The sequence below is a fragment of the Alexandromys fortis genome, unplaced genomic scaffold (assembly GCF_014885135.2).
Source record: "Alexandromys fortis isolate MF-2015 unplaced genomic scaffold, M_Fortis_MF-2015_v1.1 scaffold_304, whole genome shotgun sequence".
NCBI lineage: Eukaryota > Metazoa > Chordata > Mammalia > Rodentia > Cricetidae > Alexandromys > Alexandromys fortis.
In genome coordinates, this window is record NW_026068173.1 from 661,768 (window position 1) to 687,083 (window position 25,316).

The 25,316-nt window shown below is 51.1% G+C and overlaps 2 protein-coding genes across 5 annotated transcripts; one reads left to right on the forward strand and one right to left on the reverse strand.

The window, feature by feature from the left end:
• Positions 1 to 231: 231 nt before the first annotated feature.
• On the forward strand, positions 232 to 10,412 carry Khk (ketohexokinase). Of its 4 annotated transcripts, none has more exons than XM_050128503.1 (9): positions 232 to 650; positions 3,510 to 3,626; positions 5,471 to 5,605; positions 5,688 to 5,931; positions 7,545 to 7,617; positions 8,594 to 8,740; positions 9,704 to 9,792; positions 9,872 to 10,029; positions 10,116 to 10,412. In XM_050128503.1, the coding sequence occupies exons 1-9, from the start codon at positions 611 to 613 to the stop codon at positions 10,199 to 10,201; spliced, it is 1,089 nt and encodes a 362-aa protein (XP_049984460.1). In that variant the 5' UTR covers positions 232 to 610; the 3' UTR covers positions 10,202 to 10,412. The 4 variants fall into 4 exon arrangements, with proteins under 4 accessions (XP_049984460.1, XP_049984464.1, XP_049984461.1 ...); XM_050128504.1 differs by having other exon boundaries at positions 241 to 650; positions 5,797 to 5,931; XM_050128507.1 differs by lacking the exon at positions 5,688 to 5,931 and having other exon boundaries at positions 240 to 650.
• A 1,521-nt stretch (positions 10,413 to 11,933) lies between these two features.
• Cgref1 (cell growth regulator with EF-hand domain 1) lies at positions 11,934 to 24,501 on the reverse strand. The gene is made up of 6 exons (XM_050128502.1): positions 24,339 to 24,501; positions 14,686 to 14,788; positions 13,329 to 13,394; positions 13,165 to 13,235; positions 12,931 to 13,052; positions 11,934 to 12,784 (listed from the first exon to the last, which is right to left on the reverse strand). Exons 2-6 carry the CDS (start codon positions 14,769 to 14,771, stop codon positions 12,281 to 12,283), a joined length of 849 nt encoding a protein of 282 aa, XP_049984459.1. The 5' UTR covers positions 14,772 to 14,788; positions 24,339 to 24,501; the 3' UTR covers positions 11,934 to 12,280.
• Positions 24,502 to 25,316: the final 815 nt, after the last annotated feature.

Sequence of the window (25,316 nt, forward strand, 5' to 3'; positions counted from 1 at the left end):
TTCTATGGTGGGAACCCTGGCTGGTGGTCTCTCTCTCTCTCCGCTAAGGCGGGTCATGGCAGCCGTCCTCCAGCGGCCGCCAGGGGGCGCAGGGCCAGCACCCCCTTGCCGGCTGGCAGCGTTCCCAGTCACGTGAGGCTCGCTGGTCTGGCTGGGGCGGAGCTTCGGCTGGGAAGGGCGGGTCACAGCGGCGGGGACACGGGGAGCGTGTGCTTCGGTGCTTCTACTGCGAAGGAGGGGTTTCAGTTGCCTGAGCCAGCTCGTCTGGGTGGTCCAGGGTCTGGAGTCAGCCGCAGGTGCAGAGGGACCGGAAAGGTGATGCATTACTAGTGCGTTTTCGCTTTGCATTAGTGGGACTAGCCGGACTCTGTCTGACAATCGAGGCGGAGAAGTAAGAGGTTCTGCCATTGGTCGGATTAGGTAACTCCGGGAGGAGCTCCGCAGGCGGAGGAGGAGCCAGGGCAGCCCCTGAGAAGCTGGGACACCTCCAGTTGATAAGAGGCAGAGCCCAGTAGGAATTCCCTCCGCTTGCTGGTAGGAAGCTTGGGGAGCACCCTCATGGAAGAGAAGCAGATCCTGTGCGTGGGGCTGGTGGTGCTGGACATCATCAATGTGGTGGACAAGTACCCCGAGGAGGACACGGATCGCAGGTAGGGGCGTCCAGGCCCCTCGGAGACCCCAGGGCCTCATAGCCCTGTCTTTGTGCCTGTCATTGCTAACTGGCTGCTAAGCCAGGGATATCCCCGTCCCCATGCAGTGAGGCATGAGTCCAGCTGGAGTGCGGGTGTTCTCTGCCAGGGGAGCCTAGGGGCTCTCAGCGGAAGTGAAGACAGGAAACTTGGAAGACATTAAAAATAAGACCCAGGGGTTTTGTTGTTTTCTTTTGACGGGGTCTTTCTATGTAGCTCAAGCTGTCCTAAACTCCTTCAACGTCTGGAATTAACTATAGTGCTACACTGGGCTGGGACATGACTCTGTTAGCTGGTTCCCATCTCAATTCTAGGACCTAGTGGACTGTCAGAATCCCCGCACTAGAGACTGGGCTGAAATGATTCTTCTCTCCCAAGGGCACAACAGCTGATAAGGTGCCATACTTTCTTCAGTTCCCCCTCCCCGCCAACCCCAAGCCTATGCACTTCCAATCTACCGCCTACTGCTAAAATAAAACACGGGGTAGCTAACAGTGAGTGATATGTGCAATTAAATCACTCACAAACATTTAAAAGCCTGGGTTTGAGCCTTGCCTAGCTCAGGGCTGGCTGGCAAACCTGGAGCCTCTCAGGGTTAGATAGGGAGAAACTTGGCTCAAGTTTTTTCCTGGCACTAAGTGCCAAAAGAAGTCTACCAGAAGTCTTTTTACAAATACGGGCGAACATCTTAGTGAATGTACTCTGAACATCCACCGGTTGTTTGGTGGAAGCTGAAGTGTCCTTTGACAGATTTTATCTTTACTCCTGATAAGGGCCACTCCATTGTGCTGCCAGGCTGTGAAGGCATGGCTAAGGGGTGGAACAGTGGCTTTCTCAGATTGTCTCTTGGCTATTAGTTGCCTCAGCGAAGAACTGGGCGAAAGCAAGTTCAAGGCTGACCTCTGGCAAGACACTGAGCGCTGAAAGCAATGAACTTACAGAGGTGGGGAGGCTGGGTGCTCTTGGCGTTTTGGATTCAGAGTATTGTCCCCTGTGCTGTCTCGGGCACCATTCCGATGCTTCCCTTAGATGAGGAAGCTGAAGATTGGGAAGAGCCGAACCGTGTTTGTCAGGCTCCACACCAAACAAGTGTCAGGGCAGTGACGACAGCGCACGTCTCCAGTTCAGTGCGTACCCTTTCTGTCTCTGTCACCACCTGGCCCATGGAGTTTAGCCTTTGCTTTGGGTTGCTTTATTTGCCCGAGGTTAGAGCCCTTGCCAGGGGTGCAGGGATAGTGGTGAAGGGGGAGATCCAACCTACTTACTGAAATAGAGCCACCCCTACAACTTGGTGCTCGGTAGGGAGATAAGGTTTTCTTCTCTCTCTTTTAAAAAAAAAAAGGTTTATTATTTTTATATATGTGAGTGTTCTGCCTACATGTGTGTGCATCACATGTAATCTTGGTGCCTGAAGAGGTCAAAAGAGGGCACTGAATCCCCCTGGAACTAGAGTTACAGACGGTTGTGTGCACAGTGTGGGTGCAGGGAGTTGAACCTGGATCCTCTGCAAGAGCAACAAGTGCTCCTAACTGCTGAGGAGCCCTCTCCAGCCCTCCTCTCTCTCTTTAATTGACATATCTGTTTTTATTTTATGTGCACTGGTGTTTTGCCTGCATGTATATCTGTGTGAGGGTGTCAGATCCTCTGGGCTGGAGCTACAGATGGTTGTGAGCTGACAAGCAGGTGCTAGGAATCCAACACGGTCCTCTGGAAGAGCCGGCAGTGCTCTGTGCTCTTAACTACTGAGCCATCTCTCTGGCCCTGTATTTCAGATTTACTGACTTTATGTGTATGAGCATTTTGTCTGCATGTATGTATTTGCACCACTGTGTCCCCGATGCCTGCAGAGGGGAGAAGAGGGCTTTGGATGCCCTGAACTGGAAGCATGGGTGGTTGTGAGTCACTGTGTGGGTGCCGGGAACTGAATCCTGGTCCTCTGCAAGAGCAAATGCTCTGAACCACTGAACCATCTCCCCAGCCCCAGGCTTTTTCTTTTTTTTTTTTTCTTTTTTTTCCCCCAGGCTTTTTCTTATTCCAGGAGAACTCGTGTGTTTCTAGCACCACACTCTGCTAGAACCAAACACCACATTCCCTTGAGCTTGTTTGCCTGAAGGCTAAGAGAAGGGGGACCCTTTATCCCCTGCTGATAGGACAGATTCCATGTGGAAGGTAGATACTGTCAGAGGTGCCTCTGGAAGAGCCCCCCCCCCTTGTGTCAGGCTCCTGCCCTCAGGGTGTATACCCCTCTGCAGACCTGTGGCTGTGTAGCATCTCTATCTCTGGGTTCTGTTGAGCCACCCAGAAGAGCAAGACTGAATAGGACCCAATCCTTCCTGACATCTCCACCCCACCTGACCCAAGGACTCTCAGAGCTTGGGTGGGGTTCACAGTCGGAGATGACCTGAGAGGTGACTCCTGTTTCCCAGAGTGCATGCTGAGGAGGGAAAAAAATCCCCACGCTGAGCACTTCTGCACAGCTTGAAGCTTCAGCAGGACCTTGAAGGGTTTCACTATGACATCTCATTGCCACTGAGAAAGAGATGTCCCAGAATTGAGAAGGCCCCAGCAGGTTTCCTGGTTCACTAAAAACAGGTGGACACAGTTACACACTTGAATACAGCCCAAGATGGGGTGGGGGCAGACCCGCAGCCCAGCTCTGTCCCATGACTGAGTCTCAGCAGCTCCGTTTAGAAACTGAGCTGAAACAGATTCATCACTGCTCTTGCACTCTGTGGACTTCTACACCGGGGACCGGGGTTGGTCCTGCTTCCCCCAGGACCTGTCTGCTGAGGCTGCGGGGATGTGCCTTGTGCTTTCCAGGTGCCTGTCCCAGAGATGGCAACGTGGAGGCAACGCGTCCAACTCCTGCACTGTTCTTTCTTTGCTCGGAGCCCGCTGCGCCTTCATGGGCTCGTTGGCCCCTGGCCATGTTGCCGAGTAAGTTGGGAAGGAGGGAGTAGCTGTTGAGGGGATGCTGGCCTGCAGGGTAGGATGAGAGGAGAGTTGCCTGAACCCTGGGTGGGCAGGGTAGAAGAATGGTGGGTGGTGACCCACAGGGGAGTCCCAGATTCCTTGATCCTTCCGGGGTGATCCGTCTGCTGGTCGGGTGCTAACCCCATTCCTGTAAGGGTTCCGTTTCCACAGCCTGCTGCAGAGCCTGCTTAGACTGCCCACTACCTCCCACCTCCTTCCTTGCTTTCTGTAGAATCTGCCTTTGCCCTTCTCACGACCCTTATCCTTGCTGTGTTTGATGTAAGAGGCAGTTAGGGACATGCTGTACCCTTCCCTGCCTCGGGGCATCCATGGTCACAGGATGAGGGCCCACAGCTGAGGATTAGGGCCACTGCCCATGTCCTCACTGTAAGTAAGTACGAAGAGCACACTGCTCAGGACATCCTGAGGTCACGTGTTAGCATTGGGCCCAAAACCCATTTATGGTGGAGGCCACGGTCCACAAGTGACCCACGCGCCTTCTCCATGTCAACTACAGCAAGGACCCGAGAGTCCTTTGACTCCTGGCACTGTCAACTCAGCACACACTTATCAGGAGGAGTGGCCCATACTTTGCCCACTGCAGGCGCTGCGGCGGACTGCCAGGTTTCTGGACTGTAAAGCAAAGCCCTTTGATCCCTAGTTTGAGGGGGATGTTGCCAGTCAAATTCCCAGTCTTGGTGAACTGGAACAAAGCGAAAAGAGTGAGAGACCCTGTCCTGCAGATGGGACAGTAGTTCCTTCCTAGGTGGAAGCAGGACCCTGGGTCTTGTTTAGATGGTGGACTCTCCTTCATGGAGCAATCATATTGGTGTGTGAGCTAGTCAGAGTTATCTCTACGCATTCAGCAAACATTTAATGAGCACCTACCATGGAGGCATGGTGGGTGCAAAAAGTCAGTTAGCAAGCCAAACCATATTTCTAATGCTTTGGGGGAAACTCTAAAGGGACCCTCGAGTAGTCAAGTCAAGGGATGATGCACTGTGTGGGTCCTACAGCTCGGTCCAGGTTAGGTGCTGCTGAAAGGGAGTCTGCTCATAGGGCAGCTGGGCCGCTGGGCACAGTTGCTTGCTCTGGGGCTTCCTGGGAGGAGTGGCACCAGCCTCCCTGCTGTCCTGATGGGCTAATCTTGAAGTGATGTCCCTAGGCTCATTCTAAGTAGAGGGCATTGTGTGAACTCGTCCTGGACCAGGTGCATATTTACAGGCCTCCCACAAGTGCACCAGTCCATTGCCCATAGGGGCTAGTTCACATCTGAGAAGCCAGTACTGAACAGGTCCCTTTAGGCAGCACCACTTCCGGGATGGTCAGCTGGGAGGAAATGTAAGATGAGGTACCATGGCAAGATTGGAAGGGACCCCAGAAAGCATCATGCCAAGAGGACGAACACGCAGAGGGCAGCTGGAAGGGGTGCAAAGTATCGCCTTGATGTTTAATTATTAATTCTGCCTGGGTCTCGCAGGAACCAGGCCACAGGACTCACACACAATGAGTCCAGTACAGGCCCTGGGCTCTACCTCTACCCCTTCTAGCTTTAAGGGTGGGGGCGAAGCTTGAACTGGACTGAGACTGACCTGGAATGTTGGTGTTCCTACTTCTCTGATACCCAGGCTCTGCACCCTGCCTCTTCTGCCCCCTGCCATCATGACCTGTGGCAAGACTGAGATTGCCAGTCCCCTCCTACTTCCTCTGCTCATCCCCTTGCCTTTCAGGGTCCCTGGTGGCCCTCCCTTCTAGTTCCCTAAACTCTTGCCAAACTGCCCTTCGGGGGGGTTACTCCACCCTGGCAGTTTTGTCCTGGATGACCTCCGCCGACATTCTGTGGACCTACAATACGCGGTCCTTCAGACGGAGGGCTCCATCCCCACCTCGACGGTCATCATCAACGAGGCCAGCGGTAGCCGCACCATCCTGCACGCCTACAGGTTTGTACAGCTGTCTGCGCTTTGCCAGCTGCTGTCGCTGTCGTCGCTACGCTCGTAGGACAGGACCCTTCTTCTTTTACAGGCCCGTGTGCGCCAGTGCACCCTTCCCACTCCTGGGGGAGGTCTAGGCTATGTGTAGCTCTAACCTGTGTCTCCTTGCCCTCTCCCTGGCTCGGGTCCCTCCCCCAAAGCTTCCTGGTGGCTGACTTCAAGCAGAGGGGCGTGGATGTGTCTCAAGTGGCCTGGCAGAGCCAGGGAGATACCCCTTGCTCTTGCTGCATCGTCAACAACTCCAATGGCTCCCGTACCATAATACTCTACGACACGTAAGGGCCCCTTGGCCTTGCCCTACCACAACCCACCAATCAGTGCCCACTCTCACCACTGGGCAAACCAATGGCTTTCCGCCCATGGCTTCTCTACACCAGAAATTGTCCCCATGCCAAAATGTTGGGAAATTTTTTAAATTGTTTTCAATTAGGGGAAAAGAGAGGTGGGAAGGGGTCAGCTCTGCCCTGCTTGGTAATTTGTTCTTGCCCGGCACAAGGGTGGGCAAGCAGGCAGACCTGTAAAACTGTAATTGATGATATGATTGCTTCAAAATTAGTCAATCAGCAGCTTGGGTCTGGGTGTGGGAGATGGAGACAACCCATATAAATAAAGCCTTGAAAGGCTAAGGGACCCACTGGGATTTCCAGGGCCAACCCCAGAGTTTTTGAGCCTGCAGCATGGCATCAAGGAGCTGAGGTTTGGGCCCCTCCAAAGGTCCTGGTAGGATGAAACCAAACCGCACACACCACTGGTATGCACGGCTGAAGGAAGGGGAAAGGGAACGCCAGATCAGCGGGTCGGGACTGTCTAATAATACACAGACGAGCATTCCTTCCGAGTCCCACTCCCAAGTGCCTCCTGGACAAACCCAGAAATTCAGTTTAGCAAGAACCCCAGTACATGGCAGGTACTGGGCAAAGGCTGGCAAGGGGACAAAGCTAAGGGCCCCCAGGGTTCATGCCTTCCTTACTACCGAGCATGCCCACTGGGCCTAGGTAAGCTATGTACATCTCAAAAGTGAGTGGGTATTCACATATTAAAGGTGACTTTCAGATTAGGCGATCTTTGTCATCTGCTTGATAAGCAAGTGTTGATCAGCGGTGACTCTGATCAAGGACCCACGTGGTACTCTCAAGCAGGGACAGGAGCAGCCCAGGAGAAGTGTTTATTGCCTTCTGGCCTGGGTCCAGGTATAGTCCCGTACATCGCTCCAACTGCAGCAGGCCCCGGAGGCTAAGGACTTTCAGTCCTGTGTACCGCTGAGAAAGCAGCCCCAGAAAAGGTCCACGCCACTGGCGAAGTGGATGGAAGGTGCCGCTCGGCACTACAGAGGTCACAGGCTGTGCGATCAAGGCGTGTCGAGGCCAACACTTTCCTGGGTTTCCACACCTAGACCAGCCAAACATGAACTCTTCCTCAGAGTGCCAACTTTGACCTTAGGGATGAAGTGTAAAGTGCAGCTCGGGACAACGTGTTCCATCACTGGCAAGCTCCCAGCTGGAGACTGTCACTACGGAAAGCTTGGGCTGGGCCGCCTTGGGCTTTGTAATTCGCGGGGGCATTGCACGCTGGGAGCTGTGTGCTACAGCGAAGGGCCTTCTGGGAAACGTAGTTTCTTGCACTCTAGGGGCTGTCATTTCCGAGGAACGCAGTGGGGGGGGGCTGTCACAGGTTGCAGTTGTGTTTATCCTTAGATAACGTTAAACACCTAAATTCCAAAACAAGCAAACAAAAAACCTTAGCAAAGTGGGACAGGGCTCAGCCCTGTCTGTGCTTCCCAGCTTCCTTCCATGCTGCAGGTATCGCTACCAGGCACAGGGTCCCGTCAGAGAACCTAGCCATGGTTGACCTAACCACACTTCTCTTTCCTTCATGGCTGGTGATGTAGGAACCTGCCAGATGTGTCTGCCAAGGACTTTGAGAAGGTTGATCTGACCCGGTTCAAGTGGATCCACATTGAGGCAAGCCCTGCCCCACCTGTGTTCCTAGGGGCTTAGCCTGCCATGGTCAGCCTCTTCCATGATTTCTTTGAACCTTGGAGTACGATCAGGATAATGAATAGCCCTCCCCCATTCCTCTCCACCCTTTCTTATGTTTTCCTCTGAGGAAACTGAAGTGCAGAAAGACCGGGGGATACATCATATAGGCACCAGGCAAAAGTCAAGGCTGGCTCCCTCCTGGTATTGGCCTCTGCTGGCTGCTTAGGAGTTGACGTCTTTCACTTCTGAGGAGACAGGAAGGAGAGGGCCTGAAGGGAACTAGAACCTTCTTTTCAAGGGAGAAGTTTTAGGATCCAGATGGGAGGAAGCCTTGAGAAGTCCAGGCTTGTCATTTGACTTAATGTAGGTTCTTCCACCTCCTATCTCTTCCTATCTCCACCTCCTCTTCACTTTCTCACCTCTTCTCTCTTTGTTCTCTCTCTCTCCTTCTCCTCTCACTCTCCCTCTGTTTGTCCCTTTGGGATTTTTGTTGTTTGTTTTGTTCTTTGAGACACGGTCTGACTGTAGGCCAGGCAGACTTTGAACTCACGGCGATCGTACCAACTCAGTTTCTGTATGCTGGGTTAGAGGTGTGCGCCACCACACCCAGTTGCCCTTTGCTTTCTTGTTTCTTTCTCCACCACGGCCTTTCCAGGGTCTTAGTATGTAGGTCAGCTTGATCCGGAATTCACAGTCCTTCCTGCCTCAATCTCCCAAGTGCTGTGGTCACAGGCATGCAAAGTCCAGCCTCTTTTATTCTTCAGTCTCAATTTCAAAATGGAAAATTAGGCTGATCAGGTCTGCCAGGCCCATGACAGTCCTAGAATTATGCTTCTCCAGTGGAATTCCAGCCCATGTTCCTCCTACCCCTCTCCTTCCTCACCCAGAGTTCCTGATATCAGGGAGGGAAGAAGGAACTCTTAGTAGCCAGGCTCTGATCTGCCTTGTCCTGCCCCAGGGCCGGAATGCATCAGAACAGGTGAAGATGCTGCAGCGGATAGAACAGTACAATGCCAAGCAGCCTCTGTCCCAGAGAGTTCGGGTGTCGGTGGAGATCGAGAAACCCCGGGAAGAGCTCTTCCAGCTGTTTTGCTATGGCGAGGTGGTAAGTGCCCTGCAGCTTCTCTTGGTCACCTCTAGCCGACTGGATTCTTAAGAGAACTAGAGAGGACCCTGGTCCTGCCTACCAGGCTCTGAGTATCAGCTTGGCAGCTCCCAGCAGGTCACAGCTCCTCGGTTATGGTAGCTGGAAGTAGCTCAAAAGTAGAGTGTTCCTACTTAGGTAAATACATAGGAGTGAGGATGGACAGAACGCAGACAGCCATGGGCATCTCCTTGCGCCCCATCCCCCACCCCCAGTCTTTCCCTCTGCAAAATGAAGAAGGGAACCTCTGTGCTCTGAGGTTCCCAGTTGTTTTGTGTCCCCCCCTCCCCATAGGTGGCAGGTTGTGAGAGCCATAGCAATGAGAGGAGGGTGAGGAGGAGCCTGGTACAAAGAAGATTTAGACAGGACTGTGTGTAAAGGAATTTAGGCGATAATCCCGGGATCACAGCTAAAGCTAGTTGGACACTGTCTAGACGCTGTTCATTGGCCTTGGTGCAGTTTAAAAATATGTCAGGCTGATCCTCCCTCCCCCAGAACTGTCTCTAGGGACTCTAATATGAAGCCACTGTGGAGAGGGCTCTAGAGCCCCGGTTGCCTTATTTTACTGATGAAGAAACTATCCCTGAAGGGTTAGGCTGTGTGGGGAGCAGACAAAACAGAACCCACTCTTGAGGGCCAGCCTGGTTTGATTTCACCCCAAGATGGCGCTCCCAGCTCTTTCTGGGTTTTGAATTCCCTCAGCCCATCATAAAAATACCAGGCCCACAGTGTCACAATTCACAGACGGTATTTTAGCACAGCTTAAGCAAGCATAAAATGCGTCCCTGTGGGCTGTGTCCCTGTGAGATGCCATGCGAGGCATTTACGTGGCTAAGTCGGAAGAGCTGTGCCAGAAGAGGTTATAACCTGGAGGTAACACTGGCCGGCGGTAGCAAGTGACTTCATTAGAGTGACTGCCCACAGGTGTTTGTCAGCAAAGATGTGGCCAAGCACCTGGGGTTCCAGTCAGCCGCAGAGGCCCTCAGAGGCTTGTATGGTCGTGTGAAGAAAGGGTGAGTGGGGAGGCCAGGGAGGAGCCTGAGGGGGCTGGGGGGATGAAGGGGATCAACACCCACTGAGTGGGTCTTACAGGGCTACACTGGTCTGCGCCTGGGCTGAGGAGGGCGCCGATGCCCTGGGCCCTGATGGCCAACTGCTGCACTCGGATGCCTTCCCACCGCCCCGAGTAGTAGACACCCTGGGGGCTGGAGACACCTTCAACGCCTCTGTTATCTTCAGCCTTTCGAAGGGTGAGTCCCTCAGCCTGGGATCAGGGCAGGCTGGTCCCGTCCTTCTCTGAATGCCAGGCTGACCCTGCCACTTGTCTCCTTTCCAGGAAACAGCATGCAGGAGGCCCTGAGATTCGGCTGCCAAGTGGCTGGCAGGAAGTGCGGCCTGCAGGGCTTTGAGGGCATTGTGTGAGAGGTGGGCAGTAAGAGGCACCAGCTCAACACCTCAGAGGCTGGCACCATTGCCTGCCATTGCCTTTTTCACTTCAGCCAGCCTGGCATCCAGCTACCCTGTTTCCTGGGCAGGTGGCGTCTGCGGAGAGAACTCTGTCTGTGTTCATGTTTCTGGATACCTCCAACTCCATTCTGTAGATGCTCAGAGCAAATAAACCTTCCCCAAGTCAGCTTTGTCTCTCTGATTTTTGTTATTGGTCTATTTTTGTTTTCTGTCTGCTCCTGCAGCCCAGGGTTGGTCATGAACTTGACGTTTCAGCCTCCCTGTGCTGGAATCACAGGTCCGGCTCGTTTGTCCTTCTTGATGTTCAGACTGCTCTGGTTGAGGTTCCGGAGCCTTTTACACCACAGTCCTTCATCTTTTTTTTTTTTAAATTCATTCTTCAAATTAGCCCCACCCACCCAAACCCAGAGGAGAGGCTACACTGGCTAAAGTAGCAGGCGTGCTCCGGCCTCACCAGCTCCTCAGCTGTCCCCAGAGGAGTTTCAGGAAAGGTAGGGGCCTTGAACCATCCAGTCCATGGAGGACAGCACATCCCTCTCTGGAACAAAACAATAGGAAAAAACTTCTCCAGGCCTTAAAGCTATGTGATGGCCGCAGTGGTGAGGGAGCCTGCTTTCTGGGTCCATGGGGCTTTGGTGTCAAAACTACCTTCATTCCACGGCCTTCCCAGGAGCCTCAATGTCCTCAGAGCTTACCTTGAGTCAGGTTAGTACTTCAACCACAAATGTAGCCTGACACAGGATGCTGCTGTCCCTTGGGAAGGCGAGATCCAGGTGACATGTCAAGATCGGAGTCTAAGATGAGATTCTGGACAGTTGGACAAAAACATAGGCTTCCTTACTCCTCCATCTTCTGAGAACCTTGTACATGCCAGGCGCCAGGCTGACATTGTAATATGGCATTTTATCTGATTTTTATCCAGGCAAAAATCAGCTTTATTTGACAGATGGGAAGTTAAAGACAATGGATTAAGCAATATATGCTAAGGTGGTACACAAATATTATTTGAATTCGCATCTGTCTGACAAGGAAGTCTACATTTTTGTCCAACTGTCCAGAATCTTATAACAGAATTTGATCCCAATATGTCACCTGGATCTAACCTTCCCAAGGGACAGCAGCATCCTGTGTCAGGCTACATTTGTGGTTGAAGTCCTAACCTGACTCAAGGTAAGCTCTGAGGACACTTAGGCTCTTGGGAAGCCCATGGAACGAAGGTAGTTTTGGACACAGAAGCCCCATGGACCCAGAAAGCAGGCTTCCTCACCACTGCAGCCATTACATAGCTTTAGGGCCTGGAAGAAAAGGAGGAGGAGGAGGAGGAGGAGGAGGAGGAGGAGGAGGAGGAGGAGGAGGAGGAGGAGGAGGAGGAGGAGGAGGAGGAGGAGGAGAAGTGGGTAGCAGGGAGTGGGGACCATCTGTGGGCCTTGAGCTACAGGGATCACAGGGATCCGAATAGCAAGTCAAGAGGAAACTTCGGGAGTTTGACTCCCAGGGTGGACTGAGCTCTCTTCCCAGGCTTGTCTGCAGCTGGCTGTGTTTACTGTGTCAGCATCCCTGGTTAAAACCCTGAGAAAGTTGAGTCTGCATCCCTGCAATAAGTTGGTCCAGTCCCCAACCCTTGTGTTCTGAGAGACGGAGCTGGGCGGGCTGGATCAAGGACACATAACTATGGAGATGACTTCATTCTCTTCTTTATTGGTTGTTTGGGGCCTGAAAGCTGCTTCTCAACTTAGGTCTCCCCGAGCCACACAGAAAGTCATGCTTCCTCCTGAGGCCAGAGAGGAAATGTAGGAGTTGCTTTTTTTTTTTTTTTCTCATCAAGACAGGGTTTTATTAATCAGCCCAGCTAGCTATGTTGCCTGGGCTAGCCTGGAGCCCTCAATCCTTCTGCTATTGTCTCCCAAGCTCTAGGATTACTAGCTTGTGCCACCGTACCCCTGTCAGAGGTGACTCTTTTCCCAGTGTATACGCCCACTTCACACTTCTGCTCTGCACTGAGATTTTAAGGGACAGGAGCCTGTGTCGTTTAGTTTATATCTCATCATTCTCCAGTTGAATACTGTGAGCCTCAACCGCATTTGGGGTGTTTATGGTATCTGATGTTTCCACTGGCATTTCTTTGGCGTCTCCTTCATTGCCCTTGCTCCCGCCCTGCCCCTCAGCATCCTCTCTAGGACCTGGGACTTCTCCTTCAGCCTCCGCCTGTCTCCTAGTCTCCCCTTCATGATTGAGGCTATCTACTTTAGCCCCTGTCTGATGTCCAGCCTCCTGTACAGCTTCCAAAGATTCCCTTTTGGCCTCCACTTGGCTTTTAGTTTCTTCTCTGGTCTCCAGGGATTGCTGGGGTTCTGGCTGCAGTGGACTGTCAGCTAAATGCAGCGGCCTTCCAGCAGGTTTTGGTTCCTGGAAAGCTAGGGGAAGGGACTCCGCGTGCTTGGGGGCTTCTCCTAGGAAGTTGATTAGCTCTGCGGGAGTCATGAGCCCATCTCCATCCAGGTCCTGGCTCTCAAGCACCTGGTCCACTACCAGGATAACCTGTGGAAACAGTTACCATAGATATTTTCAGGAGCCCAGCCCCTCCCCAACAGCCTCATCCCTGCTGCCTTGGGTCTGAACTTCCTTTTCTAGGGATCTACCAAAGGACCAAAGCTCCAGCTCCCTCAGCTTCCAGCAGTGCTTACCGGGTTGATGGGAAAGTGTGCAGCTTCAGGGGCCAGAGCTGCCGTCAGCATGGACAACAGCTCCAGGCCGTCCAGCTGTCCGTTCTGGTCATAGTCATGAAGAGCGAAGAGGTAGAGCAGGACTAGAGAAGAGAATCTGGGTTAGAAGAGGCGGGAACCCACAGGGCAGCCAGCGCTCAGCCCCAGCTCTGGCCCCCAGAGCCTCCTAGGCTGGAGCAAGCGCCAGCCCCTCACCGCGCTCCCGGTCCATTTGCTCTGGGTCCTCTTCCATCTTCTCGAGTCCCTTGAGGTAATTTCGCAGCCGTCTGTCGAGAAAGTGGCGAACTGGTCAGGAGAGTCCTGTCTGTGACCCAAGGCTTGACCAGGTAATACCTACTGAAAGCCCCCAGTTTACTCACTGGAGCTGGTCAGGGCCTGGCTCGAAGGGGTTGGGCGTGAGCGGCTGTTGCACTTCAGGGTTCAGCCTAGAACAGGCAGAGAGGTGTTAGCCCAGGGCCTAGCTTAGCAGCCACTTGGCAGATTTCCCCAGATCCAAAAGGACTTGTCCCTTTAACTTTCCAGAAAAGGCTGTAGGGAAAAAACTCTTCGGTTGTCACTGGAAACAGAACCTTACCCCCCAAGACTGTTTTTAGGTACCTTAGTTAGTTCTAGAAAACCCAAAGAAGGGACTGATGGCTCAGTGGTTAAGAACACTTGCTGCACGTTTAATCCCAGCACTCGGGAAGCAGAGGCAAGTAGATCTCTGTGAGTTCGAGGCCAGCCAGGTCTACAAGAGCTAGTTCCAAGACAGTTAGGTCTGTTACACAGAGAAATCCTGTCTCAAAAAGTCAAAACAAACAAACAACAAACAAAAAGCACTTGCTGCTCTTCCAGAGGACCCAAGTTCACCCAGTACCCATTTTGGGTGGCTCACAGCTACCTATAACTTCAACTTCAGGGGACCTAACCCCTTCTTCTAGACTCTGCAGACACCCCTACACTCATGCACACACAGACACATACATGCAAATAAATACAAAATTGAAAAGAAAGCAGACACACAGTGGTGGCCCAATAAGATCCAGTGTCAAGATAGTCAAGAGTGTCGAAACACAGTGGCTGATGGTGGTCTTGCTTCTTCAATGCCAGGACCCAAGGAGTAGACCTCAAGCTAAGGCTGGTAGCGATGCCCAGGTTTCCCAGTCTGCCCTACGACACATCATTGCCTCTTCCTTTTTCAAGCAGAGGGCATAGATGTCAGCCTGGACTTTTAAGTCTGCCTGGGGTCTCAGAAGTGTTCCTACTTCTGCACGGGGTGACTGTGTGCCCACATCAGCCTGGAATGGCAGAATCAACAGGAGTTGTTGCAGCTACTTTGGTCACTGTTGCCAAGGTTGTTCCAGCATCGCTCTTCTACTACACATACTGAGTATACGAGGGTAGCTCTAGGAAGTCAGAAATGTTAGTTAACGATCCCTGTTCCTTTGGTATTCCCAATGTCAGGTCTTGATTCACAGACCACAGCCCCTGTCCCAGCCTCCTCCTCATGCCTTACACAGGACTGGAGCTGAACTCCTGGCTGCAAAGGGGTCTCCATGCACGCACTAAATCCCTACTTGTGACATTCTGACAATCACAAGGCAGGTTTGTGTGTGAGCACAGAAATGAAGGAGGCTATACTTCAGTGGGCTCCTGGCTCCTCAGAGGAGTTCTGACATCTTTTTAGAGACTCTCCCTACCACAGCTCGGGGGACCCTGCCCTCCTAATCCTCTTACCTTGCAGCTCCATCCTTGGGAGCAGTGTGACCTAAAGGTAGCAGCAACAGTGGCAGCATCAACGCTTGCATCAGCCAGTGGAACATCCTTCTGGACACTGGAGCTAGGAACAGAATCAGAGAGTCAGGGGAGGGGTATCTGCCGCAGCGTTGGGGGTCAGGAGGATCAGACAGAAATGAGTTCCCTCCTTGCATGTGGAAGCATGCGGCATAGAAGGACACCTGGGAGGACTGGGAGGACTCTACCTGCACACCGGCAACCTCCATGGAACTTTTCTCGGCATAAATCCCGATTATAGAAAAACACATAAATCCTGCTCCAGTGTTTAAGTGCTTGGAAGCAGAGCTGCATGGTGGGAGGCAGCTCTGGGGTGAGGGCTCCTCCCTGTGTCCCATTGGCCTTAAGTGCTGCTTATGCATGTCTGCTCTAGAGCGCCCACTTCATTTACAGATGGGGATAGATCAGAATGAGAATGCTGGGGCTCCCCAAAGACCAAAACATGCAGAGAGACAAAGAGGGAGACAACCAGCGAGTCTGCACTTAGGAAAAACCTACTGAGGCTTGGTGTGGTGGTACATGCCCTATAATCCCAGCACTCAGCCAGCGATGGTGGCACACACCTTTAATCCCAGCACTCAGGAGACAGAGGCAGGCAGATAGATCTCTGTGAGTTTGAGGCCAGCCTGGTCTACAGAGCTAGTTTCTAAGACAGCCAAAGTTATGTAAAGAAACCCTGCCTTGAAAAACCCAATAAACAAACAAACAAACCCAGCATGCAGGAGTCTGAGGCAGGAGGATTGTGAGTTCAAAGCCAGTCTGGCTGTCTCTACATTATGCAGACTTGATTATATGGAAATGGTCAAAAATAAAATGAGCCCGTTGAAAACACAGAGCATTAAGCTTTCTGGCTCATCCCAGGGATGCACATATAATATGAATTTCCAAGGAGGCAGACACCCATCTAAACTGAGACGCCCCCCCCCAAAATAGCCCTCTTCGTGCAGAAAAATAATCAGATGTTTGATGGTCCAAGCAAAGGGTCAGGACCTCTCGTATACAGAACCTAAAATTCAGGCAAGCACTAGATTTTCCTAAAGGACATTCCATAGCTTTTAGTGGACTCTCTGAAAGGTCCATGATCCTAACAAGGTCCAGAACCATGTTCAAGATGGATATCAGTTCCCTGAGAGCCTAGGGGTGGAGCGGGCAAGCGCCTGGCTCACAGGGAGATAAGCCTGTTTACTGTTTGGAGCTGCCTTGAGTAGGAAGACCAAAGGGTGGAAGTCCAGAAAAAGATAAAGCCATCACAGCATAGGACCTGTGTTCATTTTCCCTTTATGTGCATGTGTGAGGGCACACGTGTGAGCTTGCATACGTGTAAACGTGTGGGGGTCAGGGGTCAACACTGGGAATCTTCCTCAATCATTGATCACTGTCCGCCTTACTGCTTTGAGACAAGTCTCTCACAGAACCTGCGGCTCACCAAGTCCTAGTTCCTGTCTCTGCCTCCCTAGCACTGCGATTCCAGGTCGCACTGCTGTGCCTGTGTGTGTGTGTGTGTGTGTGTGTGTGTGTGTGTGTGGTATCAGCATGTTAATATAGTTGTGCACACGCATGTGGGGGGTCAGAAGTTGACACCAAATATCTTTGATCACTATCCTTGCTCATGAGAAACTGATTGATTTAGAAACGTGTTATTGCTGTGAGTGATATGGCGGTGGGCGTGTGTGCTACGGTGTGCGTGTGGAGGTCAGGTGACAACTTTACGGAGACTGCATTTCCATAGATTCCCCGGATTAAACTTGGGTCCCCAGGCCTGCAGGGTAGGTATCTTTAGCTGCCAAAGCACTTTCATTTTTTGAGACAGAATCTCTCACTCAACTTCAGGTTTATCAGTTCAGCTAAACTGGTTGCCCAATAAGCGTCAAGGATCCACCTGTTTCTATCCCCCCCCCCCCAGCACTGGGGTTATGGGCACACACTACTGTGCCTGGCTTTTTACATGAATTCTGGGGGTCTGAACTCAGATCCACAGTAGGCATGTTACCAAGCGAACACCTCCCAGCCCTGAGTCTGACTTTTTACATGGGTGCTGAAGATTGAAATCAGGTTTTCATGCCTGTGTTTGACCAGCTAAGCTGTCTCTGCACCCCCTACCCTCCCACCCTCATTGCTATATTCGTTTGTCTATGCATATGATTGGTCCTGACAGCTACATTGAGTACATGTAGCTTGCTGATCTCTCTAAGCCCCAATGGCCGAAGAGACGTTGAAGCCACTACTGCCAGAAAGGTATTTGTAGCATTAGCTGAAACTGGAGAGCCTTAGGTTCTAGTTGTACCAAGGAGAGATGACGGTGTAACGTGATCATTTAAGGTAGGCAACTAGACCTGAGTTCTCCATGCTAACATCAAACCCCCAAAGGGACACAGCCCAGTCATAGGGGGAGCTAGACTGCCACACCTGAGAGTATGGTAGCAAACGTCCCCAGGAAAATAGGTACAGGGCTGGATACAAGTAGAACATATTCCTCCAGGAGCACTGGGAGGCAAGACATTCTCAGTCTACCAAAGCACAGTGGAACCAGTCATGGGGGGTGACATCACCCTCGTCAGGAGTGTCTGTCAGACTCAGTCCATGTGGACCAGAGTCACCCATCTGAGTGGTCCATGCAGCAGAGCTGACCAGAGATAAAGCAGGGGCTGGCCTATAGGAACAGACTAAGAAGAGGCTCCATACATCCAGCTGAGGTTCCAACAGCTATACTCCGTGCACGTGAACAAAAGGGGGCTGAAAAGACAGCTCAGAGACTAGGAGCGCTTGGGGCTCTTCCGGAGGACCTGAGTTTGGGTCCCCACAGCTGTGTCAAGCAGCTCACAACCAGGTGGAATTCTAGCTTTGGAGCATGGACTGGTTCCAGGCCAGTCAAGACGGAGTGAGACCCTGTCCTATAAAAACCATCACCACCAACTACAACAAGAACGATAAAAGAAAATGTCTAAACTTACCAGTTGTTAATTAAATTTCAGAATTGTTATGTATTTTATATATGTATGTCTGTGTACCACACATGTGCCTCATGCCTACAGAAGCCAGAAGATGGCATCAGATCCCCTGTGACCCAAGTTACAGATGTGAACCACATGTGGGTGCTACAAATTGAATCAGGATCCTCTGGAAGAGCAGAGTTTTTGTTTGTTTTGTTTTGTTTTTGTTGTTTTTAATTGATCTATACATTTTCTCTGAAGAGCAGAGTTCTTAACTGCTGAACCATCTTTCCAGCTTCCTAAACTTATAAAATTTAAGGAGAAAAAAAAGGACAGATTTGAGAATTTCAAAAGTCTAAATTTCTGCAATCATGAAGTTCAAGGAATTGACAACAGCGTCTGGAGGCCTGGGTGCCTCAAAAGGAAGCAGAAGGCAGAAACGTCAACAGAAGGAAATCCAAGCTCTGCAGATTGACCCCTTGTTTCCTTTCGGGGGAGGGGCAGTTAGAGAGGAGACCCTGTCCCAGAGACCTGTGTGGCAGGCAGCAAAGGGTTGGGGAACTAGGCAACCTTAAAAGCTCTTTGTATGCCAAGTCTCTGGAATAAGGAAGAGCCAATTGGGGTCCAGTTTCCAATATGAAAAGAAGGGGTCCATAGAGATTGAGAGAGCCAGCTGCCAGAGAGGTCAGAAGAATGCCAGGATGTGTGGACCCTGGGCTAGATAAGAAAGAGGACACCATGGGGCAGTAGCTTGGATCTGCACGGTCCTCTGACGACCCCTGTATTAGAGGTGAAGGCGTGAGTCTAACCCAGCACCACTGGGAGAGGGCAGAACTTTTAAGAGGTTGATCCTGGGCTGGGAAGGTGGCTCCATCCGTAAAGTGCTTACTGGACAAGCATGAAGACTGGAGATCCCATTTCCAGCCGACTTGGAGGGCATGGGGGTGGGCCTGGAGGGGGGGGGATAGAGCCAGGTGGATCTCTGCAGCTCACTGGCAAGTCAGTTTAGTCAGTTAGTGAGCCCAGGTTCAGGGAGACCCTGTCTTAAGAATTAAGAGAGAATAATTGAGGACTACATCCAATGTCTGCCTCTGGCCTCCACAGTCACATACACAAACATACATGTACACTCACACTCACATGTATACACATCCCCATGAATGCCTACACAAACATACATCACAGGAGAGGGGAGGGGAAAGAGAAACAGAGATGGGGGAGGGGAAAAGAGGGAAAAATGCTGGCTAGTGGGAGATCTCCATCTCTCTAGGGATGCATGGAATAAAGAACTCCAGCCTTGTCTTCCTTCCCTTTCCCGTCCTAGCCATGAGGCGAGCAGCTCTGTCTCCCACCCAGCCATGATGGGCTGCCTCTCCACAGGTACAGAAGCAGCCAGGCCAACTGAGCTAAAACCTCCGAAACTGAGTTAAAAGTAAACCTTTTCGCTTGTTAAGTCTATGGTCTCAGATGTTTGTTACAGTAGCAGAAAGCGACTATCAAATGACAGGACCAGCAGGGCCGGAATTTGGGGACAGCAACTGTATAATTTGTAGAATACAAACACAGATTTTCCCTAAGTAGCACGTGTCAGCTTTCGTTCCCCTGCCTCTGGCCCCCAAGTGCTGGGATTACAGATGTGTGCCATGGTGTCCAGCTGTTCGTTTCTTTGTTTTTCAATGCTAGGAAGCCAAGCCCAAATCTTCACACATGCAAGTCACATGCCCTACCACTGAAGTGTACTATTAGACTATTTTTCAAATATATATTAGACATATGTATGTATGTGTGTATATACATGAGTGTTTTGCCTGCATGTATGTATGTGTACCCTGTGAATGCCTGGTGCCCAAAGAGATCAGAAGAGGGCATCAGATCCCTAGAACTGGAATTACAGAAGGTTGTGAGCCACCATGTGGAGGCTGAGAACTGAACCTGCGTCCTCTGTAAGAGCCACAACTGTGCTCTTAACCGTTGAGCCATCTCCCTAGCCCATTACACAATCAGGGAAAGACACACATGTTTAAAGAATGAACAGATGAACAGAAGTGAGTGGCACATGCCTGCAATTGCATCTCCTTGGGAGGCTGAGGTAGGACAGTCGTGAGTTCGAGGCCAGTCTAGGCAATGTAGATCCTCACGGAGAGGAAAGGAGGGACACAGAAATACAGAATTGCTAGGAGAACGAGGTCTAACCCAATGTTCGAACATGGTCCCAGCGCGGGCTCTGCCTTGCACTGTGTACCCTCTCTATCTCCCGTCTCCATCGGCAATGCAGGCTCAGTGGTAGCTAAATGAGATGAGGTCTTTTCCTTCCAGAAGTTGTCCTGGCTGCTCTGCAGTGTCTTTGCACACACTTTCCCTTCTGGTCTTCCCACCTGAGTCCTTCAAATTACTCTCTCCTCCCCATCAGTTCCCTGCCAGGATCTGGGCTGCAGGGGACTCACAAAATTTAAATTCCTGGGAGCTGGACTGAATCTGTTGTCATCCACTCAGGTCACTTTTAAGAAGAGGCTATTTGAACTCCAAAGGAAACCCTGGTGGTGGCAGTTTGGGACCAGCAGGAAGTGCCCTTCCACCCACCAATCCATTCATTCATTAGACTGACTGCAGGGACCCCAAAAACAGGCCTACAGTTGTTTTTGTTTTTTAATTTAAAATTGTCCTTCTTGCAGGGCAGTGGTGTTCCATGCCTTTAATTCCAGCACTCTGGAGGCAGAGGCAGGCTGATCTCTGTGAGTTCGAGGCCAACCTGGTCTACAGCACAAGTTCCAAAGCTACAGAGAAACCCTGTCTCAAACAAACAAAAAAAAAAGAGAGAGAAAGAAAAGAAAGGAAAGAAAAATGTTTCTTTGTGTGTGTGTGTGTGTGTGTGTACACATGTGCCGGTAAACATGTGGAGGTCAGAGAACAACATTTAGGAGTCCTTTCTTTCTACCATGTAGGCCCTGGGGATCAGACTAAAGTCGAATACCTTTACTACCTGTCTTGCTGATCCATGTCTTCAATTTGTTTTTACCTTTTTTCCCACTAAACCTGGAGTTTAATTCATTTCTTCTTACATGATTGGACTTAGTGACTGGCTTCCGGATGACTAAGATAGCTGAAAAGATTGCCAGGTCCACGTAGCGCCTCTGCCTCTCTCTGTCTCCCCACAAACCCCTAAAAGACTACATAGGAAGAGAGCTCTTGGGGCCCAGCTACCTTCCAGCCAGAGAAGCGAGAGAATGAATCCATTTCAACTGTGGGCCTTCCAGCTGGCCTAGCCAACAGTATGCATGGAAGAAAGCTGGTCCCCACTGCCTTGCCTTGACGGCATCCGGAGTAAAGTTAAGGTTATCATCTGAAGCTACTAGGTTGTTTCGTTTGGTTGGTTTTATGAAGCGAGGTCTCACTATACAATCCAGGTGGGATTTGAACTCATTTAGCTCAGACTTGCCTTAAACTCACTGACATCCTCTTGTCTCAGCCTCCCGAGAACAGAGAGTTCATGCTCCACCACACCTAACTCTGGTTACTTTTATGAAACAGGCTCTACCTATGTAGCTTCCTGCCAAGAGCTGATTGCAGGAGTGTGCCCCCATATCTGGCTGTTATATCCTCCGTTTTAGCCTACAGAGGATTCTTATAGCCTAGCTGGTACTGAAGCATCAATGTGATAATCTAGTCTGCCTAGGAGCAAGGCAAGCTCTGGAGCTGCTTTCGGCCCAAGCTGTATAAGCTGCATGCCTAACTCTGGGAAGCCTGAGACTACTTGGGAGCACTCCATACTGCCACGTATGGAGCCCCTTCTGAAGGCCGGGAGGGGTTCTGAAGGACTCAGGGGCTCTCCTCTATCTTCAAATCCAAACCGTTTAGGTTTTGAGCGGCTTGTTAAGTAATCGTAATAATCCAAACAGCAGCCCCGGAGAGCTGGCTTCCTAGGTGTGGGATCTGCTTAGCATACAGAGCCTACATACAGGCTTGGCTGTCTGCTGCTCTGCTGCAGCTGTCCTGAAAGTCTCAGCCACGTGTGCACTGGACTCTATAAATCACGTGCTGATTCTGAGCCCTCCCCATGTGCATCAGTGTCACCGTCCTCTTCCCTGTCCTCTGAGTCCCTTGTATATATAACTATTTAGTGTGTGCAGTGGACGGAACCCAGAACCACTTTCATGCGCTTGCAGTAAACAGTGAATAGTGAGCTCCTTCTCACACAGTCTTTTACTGTTGTCCCAGCTTGTGGGACTGTCTTTACACCCACATCAGATACACCTCCCTTTACAAGAACCCCATTGCTCAAAAACCATGTTTTACTGCTTATTTCATTACTGTGTATATGTGTGCATGAGTATCAGCCGGTGTGTGTCTGGATGCACCTGTGGGGGTCAGAGGCCAACTCTTGGGAGTTGGCTCTCTCCTGCCACCTTGTGGGATATGGAGTTTGAACTCAGGTCCTCTCTTGCAAGTATTTCAACCCATTTTTCTGATCCATTCAAAACCTTTTCTTTAAAGCAAAACAAAAACAAACAAGCAAGCAAGCAAACAAACAAACAAAAAACCAGGAGCTAGAAAGATGGCTCAGCTGTTAAGAGCATTGGCTCAGTTCCCAGCACCCATAGATCTGCTAACAACTATCTGTAATCCAGTTCCAGGGGGCCTGATGTTCTCTTCTGTCTTCCTTTATCCTCTGAGGGCGCAGCACACAAGTGGTATACATACATGCAGGCCAAACAACCACACACATAAAAAAAAACAATAAAGGCCAGGGGTTTTGACAAACAACTTTAACCCCCAAACTTCAAAGGCAGAGACAGGAGGATCTCTGTGAGTTCCAGGCCAGTCTGGTCTACAAAGGGAGTTCCAGAACATCTAGGCTTACAGAGAGACTCTGTTTCAAAATAATCAATTAATTAAAAAAAAAATCCCACAGGGTCTTACGTGCCCCAGGCTGGCCTGCAATTTATCATGTAGCTGAGGATAACCCTGAACTCCTGATCCACACACTAGGATTACTGGTGTGCACCACCACACCTGACAATCCCACCAAGGCCTTTAATGGCTCCTTGTTTTCCTCACAGTCCAGTCCTCTCTTGGGGTGCTCAGGCACCACACCCATCTGTACCTCATCTTCCAGGGCTCCATTATAACAAGCACTGCTTTAGACAACGGCATACTAGATTTTCTTATTTTTTGTTTTTTAGTGTTTTTGTCCAGACCTGTTCCACCTTCCACCTGGACCCTCCTGATAACCTTGGCATTCAATTGTAGTCTACCTCAGAAATGAAAAGCGCTGCATGAGGACTTTGAGGCTAATATTCTCCTGATGCTTTCAGCCATTGTTTAAGGGAATCAGAACGACGTTCCGTGTGAGGTGTCATGAGGGCGATGCAGTATGACTTGTTCATCTTTACACAGTTTGAAGCCCATGTAAGAGCAACAGAAATAGAGTGGTCATTGAACGATTGCTTGTAAAATAAAAATGATCATAGCCTCTTCCCATAATTATAACATGCATAAATGCAACCATCCTAATAAATACTTGAAAGCCACAGTAACTGCAAATTAACAGTTGTAATATATCTGAGAAGTTACTTAAGTCACACACACACACACACTTACTTGTAAAATAAAAATGATAGTATCCACTTCCTATAACTATAACATGCATAAATGTAACCATCCTAATAAATACTTGAAAGCCACCGTAACTGCAAGTTAACAGTTGTGATATATCTCAGAGAAGTTACTTAAGACACACACACACACACACACACACACACACACACAAGAACCTTCTGCCTCCAGTTTCTTTGGGCCTTTGCCCTAGATCACAGGAGGAAACTTTGGCCTTGAAGTTGGACCTTTGGTCAGATTCTGCCTCTGCACTGTTACGTGGTCCAGGAGGGTGTCTTAACCCCTCTTAGCCCTGGGATCTTCACTATTAAGATGAGAGTGTTTCTCGGGGACTTCGGGGGGGGGGGGAGTTACAGTGAGATAATATAGACTTAAGCTAGTTCCTGCAGATGCCCCACGATGGGCGGGGGCCTTTGAGACTTAGCTCGCATGGCTTCCCATCTCGTGGATACTTTTCGTTTACAGCATCCCTGTCAAATAGCCACAATGCCTCTCCTGAATCTTTCCAGAACAGGAGCTGGCATCGTGAAGGGCATCCACGTCATTTCTGAACAAGTCTGACCGTGGAGAACTTATCTGAATCTAGACATCTCGCTTGATTTAGCCCCTTGGTGTCCGGGTCTAGGGAGGCGGAGTCCTAAATGGCTGTGGCTATGCAGTCTAAGGGGCGCACACCTGAGCTGGATGGAGACTAGCCACCTGCAGTTGGATGACGATGGACAGCGTCCTTTAAATCATCTCCATCTACCGAATGAGGATGAACCCTAGTTAGCTACTCGAAACCCCAGGGCAGGGTTGTTGAACCTGTCCTCAAACCCAGGGGCTTCGGGGGCGCTTTGCACCCTTTCTCTATCTCCTCTCAGGGATGATCTCTTTCCCAGTGGTACTTGGAGGCCAGGGCCACCTCCCCAGCCTGAGTCCAAGCTGCAGGGGATGCGGAGGACTGCGCTCTCGGCATCCTGACCGCAGGCAGAAGGTCTCCACCCTCAACCCCAAGGAGCCGGGTACCTCCACCGCCCGCTGGGCCCCAGCCCCTGCCCGAGTCCGACCCACCTGCTGCGGTGGCGCTGCGCGCTACTGGGGCTCCGGCTTCGTGCGCACTGTAGGCACCGCGCCGCCCTCGCCTGGCTGCCCGCAGCCGGCCCTCCCCCGGGCCGCTCCACGTGGCCTTTCCACGTCGCCCTCCAGGCTGCAGCCGCCGCCCAGGCCCGGGCAGAGTCCTATGCCAGAGACAGCCACGGGAGGGCCACTGCCCCGCCCTGCCCAGACCTGTCTTGCAGCGCCTCCACCTGGCCTTGTTCCATGCGGGTGTGTGTGTGTGTGTGGTGGGGGATGGATGGGGTCCTCAATGCGTGTCACTGGGATCCAGACGGAGGCAGACTGGTTTGCGTTTGTGAGTGTGACAGACTGGTGAGGTGGAGCCTGCGTGTATGACAGACTGGAAAGGATTTATGAGGGTGTTCGTGTGGCTGGCTGGGGAGGCATATGGTATAGATGAGCCCAAGTCAAAGTGGTGAGTCTGGCTTGTGTATAAGGCAGAGTCACGGAACAGTGAGATTGGTGTGTCTTAAGACAGACACCGAGAAACAGTGGTGAGGTAGGGGGTGCTGCGTGAGAGAAATAGATACAACTGGACAGATACGAGGCTGGGGTTCATTGAAACCCTCTTTAACTATGATTATGCTGTGGGTGCCACTGACTTTATCTGAGAAACTTGTTTGTGATTGAGGAGAACATGACTTACTGTTAGTATGTGTGACTGTGGCCAGCACTGAAAAGAGCAGTGTGGCCAATACATGGCCAGTTATCTAGGAGTGCGACAGTATGGGTGTGAACAGGTTATATGTATCAAGGCATCCTAACAAGCTCTTCTTAAGTTGTTAAAGCTGAGGTTCCAAGGAAGGTGTCCATGCGTCCCTGTGACCACGTGCATTATGGAGAGGTTCCACGTGAGGGGAGAGGCAGATGGGGCTGTGTATCGGGAGAAACCATTGCCACAGGAGCAGCAGTTTGCCAATACAGACGGTGCAA

Coding starts and splice junctions, on each gene's coding strand:
- Khk (XM_050128503.1), top strand. CDS start 611: ATGTGGTGGACAAGTACCCCGAGGAGGACACGGATCGCAG. Junction 8,741..9,703: donor TGTTTTGCTATGGCGAGGTG/GTAAGTGCCCTG, acceptor GACTGCCCACAG/GTGTTTGTCAGCAAAGATGT. Junction 9,793..9,871: donor TATGGTCGTGTGAAGAAAGG/GTGAGTGGGGAG, acceptor TGGGTCTTACAG/GGCTACACTGGTCTGCGCCT.
- Cgref1 (XM_050128502.1), bottom strand. CDS start 14,771: ATGTTCCACTGGCTGATGCAAGCGTTGATGCTGCCACTGTTGCTGCTA. Junction 13,053..13,164: donor GCAAATGGACCGGGAGCGCG/GTGAGGGGCTGG, acceptor TCTCTTCTCTAG/TCCTGCTCTACCTCTTCGCT. Junction 12,785..12,930: donor CACACTTTCCCATCAACCCG/GTAAGCACTGCT, acceptor CTGTTTCCACAG/GTTATCCTGGTAGTGGACCA.